At 35.2% G+C, this 6,683-nt stretch overlaps 1 protein-coding gene across 1 annotated transcript in view; it reads left to right on the top strand.

Moving 5' to 3' along the window:
* Positions 1 to 23: 23 nt before the first annotated feature.
* LOC125683717 (DNA damage-binding protein 1-like) overlaps positions 24 to 6,683 on the top strand; it is a 31,662-nt gene continuing 25,002 nt past the window's right edge. Inside the window, exons 1-2 of the mRNA XM_048925152.2 lie at positions 24 to 164; positions 3,169 to 3,317. Of these exons, the coding sequence (XP_048781109.1) occupies positions 104 to 164; positions 3,169 to 3,317 (210 nt within the window). The 5' untranslated portion in view covers positions 24 to 103. The remainder of the gene's footprint in view (positions 165 to 3,168; positions 3,318 to 6,683) is intronic.

The following is a 6,683-nucleotide window of genomic DNA, read 5'->3' as shown; positions in this document are numbered from 1 at the left end:
CATGCGCATTGTAATAAATCTTCATCATTGAAGCGCTTAAACTGGAAGAGTTCGTAAATAAGGAGAACTGTGGAAGAGAATTGCATGCAATCATTTCATTAAAATGGCTCACAATTACGTTGTCACGGCGCACAAGCCAACGGCCGTGAATGCATGCGTAACTGGTAATTATCATGATATGGAAAATGATATGTTTTTGTTAGTGTTTAAAAATGAAGCTGACCATGCCTCTGCAAGTATTATTCACAAATTATTTATTTTCCCAAAGCATTAAGTGCACTTTTTTGTGCGTATTTACTTCTTACACGTTGTACATTTTTTCAAGTGCAATCCAACAGGTGTTGGGGAAATGACATATGAAACGCTACTTGTGGTAGGAAATGATGAAAACTTATTAAAAACAATGAACTGTGTGAGCACTACAAACAAGTTTTTGTTTGCATCCAGCAGACTGGGCACAATTTCCCTTTAGCAAATTCATTTTGCCATAGCTGGGAAATCCCTCTGTAGGTAAAGAAAACAACTCCCTCTATTCAGGGATTTTAATGCTATTTCAACAATTTACATGATAATATAAGAAAAGGAGGAAAAATGGAGAATATGTTCAATTGTAGTGGTCAGCCAGGTTCAATTGCTGGTGGCCAGATAGCTCAGTTTGTAAAGCACCTGACTTAGAGAGTTCAGGGGGCCTGAATTTGAATCCCAGTCTGGTCTTTTGCATTTTCTCCCTTCCTGTTATATTTGGTGCCATAGACCAGCCCCTGGAACGGGAAGGTGAAAATGCCTGCCAAGGGATTACGATCCAGGGTTGATGTGTCTTCAAGTGTGAAGACTTTTAAGGAGGGAGGAATATAGTGGTCAGCTAGGTTCAATCACCATGGCCAGATAACTCAGTAGGTAGAGCACCTGAATAAAGATTGAGGGAGCCCAGGTTCGAATCCCAGTCTGGTCCTTTGCATTTTCTCCTTTCCTGTTACAGTCTAGTGGTAGTTCCTTCAGCAACTGCAGTCAAAGTATTTGTACTCGGTGTTTATTTTTTAAAAAAATTTTTTTAGTTTATTTATTAAGGAATAGGCACATATACAATATAAATACAAGACACTATCACAGAGGAACACATAGTTAAAACAAAAGTTGTTGTTAAATACAAAAGATAAAAAGGTAAATTTTAACAGCTATTTGACTTTAAGAGCACATTGAGTAAATTAATGTTAATGCCTATGCCAAGGATAACCCATGAAAGACATGAGGCTTATTTCCAATTGGGGTCCTTCAATATGATTGTTTTTTTGTAAAAAAAAAAAAAAAACAAAAAAAAAACAAACCAACAAAATTGTAGGAAGCTGCAGAACTCTAGCTCTCAAGGAAAAATTCAGATAGACCAAAGAGTTCCATCCCTTATAAAACATTTTATTTGCACCTATTTTTGTTCAGCATTCAGGTCTTACATATCTGTATTTTTAGATGCTGCCTCAAAAATTTTATAGGAAAAAATCCATACTTTCTGTCTACAATTTTGATTTGCAACTATTTCTGTTCAGCATTCAGATTTTACATACCAGTATATTTATATGATGCCTAAAAAATTTCATATAAAAAAATTCCTAACACTTTTGTCAAGACGAACCTTGTTGATTGTTGTATTTATTCATACTTCGGGATTCATGTTATCTTCAACACAAATTATTTATTTCTGTTGAAGATAGCATTAATGAGAAAAATAGAGCTACCTCTAGATCGGCGATTGTTTGCACTTAAATATACTAGATGTGCTGATATTTGATGGTTTCCCTTTGCAAAAGTTAGTAGTTTTTTTTCCCGATTAGCATTCCATTTTTCCCAATTTAAAATCAAGAAAATTATATGTACAACTTACCAAAACGTAATAGAGAGATGAACTCGTTGGGCTTTTTAAAATCAGTTTGTTTTTTAAGGAAAACCTTGTCAATTGAACACAATGAAATCAAAAGTAGTATTCTGTGTAAGTTCAAGTTGCTTTGCAAGTTTTATGAAAATTTCTCAATTTTCTCAGGAACAGTCTGAAAACTGTGACTATGTGCCAAGTATCAGCACATCAAGTACATATAGTACGATTTCATCAGCACAGAAATTCCAAACAAATAGTTGTGACATTTACCAAGCACAATTATATATATATATATGCTTACGTTTTAAATATCTTTATCATTATATATGCATCATGCGCAATGCAATAGGCAAATATTGTTGTATTAGATAGAGCTTAGTTTGGGCTCCATCCCTGGTAGCTGGCATTTTCTCTTTAGTTTAGGAAATAATTTGTTTGTCATAGATTAGGACTGGTAAATAAACTGTATATGGTTTTTTTTAAAAGTACAATTTCATCAACACAATAGCTTGAACAAACAGGATTGACACCAAATACAGATATGTAGTATCTATTATGAAAACCTTTCATTTGCTTTGCAACTTTTACTGCAATTTTCTCTGGGGAATTTTTGAGGATACAGGTTTGAGCTCCCAGGGAGAACTTTTGGGAGCAATCCTTCCTGGAATACAATGTCTAAATGACTTATCACGGATATGTTTACCATGGGATAATGATAGTGAAATATGGAAAAGGAGACTTGTTATACTTCCTTTAAAATGTTTTGTAGGGAAATTCTCCAAGTTAGGAGTTTTCTACAGTTGAAGGGAAATCTTTTACCTGTAAAAGGGGAAATATTCATTCTCTGTCAAAAAAGGAAAGGTACCCTTTACTGGTAGTAAAAAGAACCTTACTATATTCCTTATCTGTTATATGATTTTGTCCCAAATATCGTGCCCCTTTGATTTTTCTTTTGTTTATTCCAAACTAATGTTCAAAATGAAATCTATATTCTATATGAGCTATCTCAACTCTGTATGATATTTGGCTAATCGAAGATCAAATGTTTGAATGTAAGTAACTGGTTGTTGGAATATGTGACAAATAAATCATTGTTGATGCCAGAGAAAGTTCAATCTACGTATGATATAGACGAAATACAATCCCTTTACATATCAGGAAATATACTATTGGCAGGTCATTTTGGCCTCTTGATTCTTTACACAGCTGTGAAGGTATGAAAAATGACACAGATGCATGTCACATAAAAGAAATTTTTACACAATTCTTTAGATTTAATGACATGTGATTTGTTATTTTAGGTAATTTTACATCACCAGATGACCTTAATTTGATTATTGCAAGAAATACTCGGATGGAAATATACGTAGTGACACCAGAAGGTCTTCGTCCAGTAAAAGAAGTTGGTATTTATGGTAGAATTGCCGTCATGGAATTGTTCAGACCACCTGTAAGTCTTCGTGTATGATTTTATAAACTTATAGCAATTGGGTTTTGTGAATTAGATGGACCTCATTTTACTTCAAACATATCAATACACCAGTTTTGAGATAAAAGCTTTTCTGTGTACATAGGAGGTGCATTTAGTGGAACTTTGAATGCCTAAGTTGGACAGAGTGGATCTACAGTCAGTGAGGAAGATGACGAAATATATTAAAAGCAGCTTATCTTTAAATATGTAAATGTAGGAAATACAAATCACTTTTGAAGAAATGTTTTATTAAAGTGCAGTGCTCCAAGTTGCGAGTAAAACGGTCGCAAATGCGACCAGAAAATCAATTTTGCGACTAGAGATTATAATTAAGTCGCATTTTCGCGAGTGAAGAAAATTTGGGCCACCAGTAAAATTTTAGAATCGGGATCGGAAGTCTGAATAAATATTATTCAGTCTCGGTCAAAACAATCAAGATGGCGGGAAAACGAGGTTTAGGGCACTTTGGATTTATCAATAGTAAAAAACAGAAGCCTCAGCCTAGTACATGTAACAAAGAAATTCAAGAATCACACGGGGAAAGTTCTGCATCAAAAGATGGTGTAGCAGAGTCTAAAGAGAAATGCAAAAGTAAAGGAAGAACCCCAGTCCTGAAATGCCGGAGGAAATTTTCGTGATGGAAAAATGTTTTGCAGAATTTGTGAGGCCAATTAGCCAGCAACGTCCACCGTTTTTGGACACCCATTGTCCTATATGCCATGACCGAGTGTACATCTTTCAAACGTGGAAATGTGACTATTCACGGTAATAGTAAGAGACATGTCGTTGTCCGTGACTGCATTATTAGCAGTAAGTCGAGCGGGGCAACTGTTGCTGTTAATTTCAAAGACAATCAAACTCGGGATGTAGTGTTCTTATTGATGCTGGTACTGATTGTTCAGCAAAAGATCCAACAAAACTAGGAGCTCTTATTCGCATAACATGATAAGCAGTGAAGGCCCTCTTATTGATGACTTTCAAGCAAATTCTTGTGTGGAACGCTGGGTTTTCTTCCCCAGAAGCGTACTGTAAAATATACAGGATAGCCCAATGCAATACAACTTTTGCCAGAGTAAAAACTTGACTTGTTAGCATCAACCATGTTTCACAGTACATTTCTATTCAGTTTAAAAATAAAACTAACAAAATGTATACATGGGTGTTGATTTTTTTACTTGAAAGATATTCATATTTTTAAAAAAAAACTTGTAAGTCTTACATTTACAAAATCTTTTACTATGGCGAGTAGAAATTTTGAACATGGCGACTAGAAATTCGAAAATGGCGACCAGAAATATTTTTAGGTCGCCATTTTGCAACCTGATAGCAGATGCGACTTGGAGCACTGAAGTGGAAACATAAAAACAATATCATGTTTGCAAATAATGTCTTAAATATGACACATACGAGCAACGAAATAACATTGATAATAATAAGTTATTCCATGTATTTAATTACCCCTGAATACATATCATTTACTTAGCAGTGCTCCAAGTCACATCTGCTATCAGGTCGCAAAATGACGACCTAGAAAATATTTCTGGTCGCCATTTTCAAATTTCTAGTCGCCATGTTCAAAATGTTTACTCGCCATGGTAAAAGATTTTGTAAATAAGACCTACAAGTTGTTTTTTTTTAATTTGAATATCTTTCAAGAAAAAAATCAACACCCATGTGTGCGTTTTGTTTGTTTTATTTTTAGACTGAATAGAAATGTGTTGTGAAACATACTGGATGCTATCATGTCAAGTATTTACTCTGGCAAAAATTGTGTTGCATTGGGCCATCCTGTATATTTTACAGTACGCTTCTGGGGAAGAAAACCTAGCGTTCCACACAAGGATTTGCTTTAAAGTCCTCAATAAGTGGGCCTTCACTGCGTATGAGAATAAGGGCTTCTACTTTTGTTGGATCTTTTGCTGAACAATCAGTACCAGCATCAATAAGAACACTACATTCCGAGTTTGTAATTGTCTGTGAAAATTATCAGCAACAGTTGCCCCGCTCGACTTACTGCTAATAATGCAGTCACGGACAAAGACGTGTCTCTTACTGTTACCGTGAATAGTCACACTTCCACATTTGAAAGATGTACACCAGGTCATGGTGAAATAGGACAATGGGTGTCCAGAAATGGTGGACGTTGCTGGCTGATTGGCCTCACAAATTCTGCAAAACATTTTGCAATCTCTGTATATCAACCACGAAAATTCCTTCAGCCATTAGGACTGGGGTTCTTCCTTTACTTTTGCATTTTTCTTTAGACACAGTTGCGTCATTTTTAAATGCAGAACATTCTCCGTGTGATTCTTGAATTTCTTCATTACATGTACTAGGCCGAGGCTTCTACTTTTTACTACTGATAAATCCAAAGTGCTTTAACCCTCGTTTTACCGCTGTTTTGACCAAGACTGAAAAATAGTTATTCAGACTTCCGATCCCGATTACAAAATTTTACTGGATGCCCAATATTTTTCCACTCGCAAAAATGCGACTTAGATATAATCTCTAATCGCAAAATCGATTTTCTGGTTGCAAATGCGACCGTTTTACTCGCAACTTGGAGCACTGTCAAGTTTGTCCATCAGTCGAATTCGGGTGATGAAACTGCATATGAGAAACTGAGTACATTCGTGAATATTTGTCCCACTCCAGTATGTAAACAAATTGTTTCGCGCCTTACTATGAACAAGAGTTCTCCAAAGTGAATTAACTTGGACATATCTCGAAACTGGCATATTGCATACTATGGGTTTATTGTTGTTTGATTGACAAATCACTTGATTCTCACTGATATGTATGTGAGCTTTTATATAGGCCTTTCATATAATATTTGTTACATTTTATAACACTCCTAGTTAATCTCTCATCTCATATTTTCATTGAGAGAAATAACCCTAGCTATTCCGTAAATGTCCACAAACTGTCTATTATGTTTAAGTGACAACTTCAATTGCAAGAAAAATTCACTATATTGACCTACTGTTGCTAATTTAAAAGGCATCACCTGATTGGTTATCATTCCCCAGCATCTTCCAAGCAGGTTCTATTTAGACATGGTTTGATTGGTTAAGTGAAAACTGCATATATATGTTGAGAACTAAGCTATCAATGAATCAAACAAACTTGGGTTGGGGGTGTGGACTTCCGACTGTTGTATTGTACATTGAAACAGAGTGATTGGCATAACTTAGATGTTTTCTTATGACTTGTAAATTTAGATTTAAAGTAAATGTACATTTGTTTCCTTGATAACTGAAATATTACAACATGAGTATTGCTTTCAAGAAATTGAAAACATTCATGTGGCTTATTTATGACATGTACTGTGGCTGGGCCTCTATG

This window comes from Ostrea edulis, chromosome 6, assembly GCF_947568905.1.
Source record: "Ostrea edulis chromosome 6, xbOstEdul1.1, whole genome shotgun sequence".
Lineage (NCBI taxonomy): Eukaryota > Metazoa > Mollusca > Bivalvia > Ostreida > Ostreidae > Ostrea > Ostrea edulis.
Note: the sequence above shows the minus strand (reverse complement) of the source record. Positions and strands in the feature narration are given on the sequence as shown.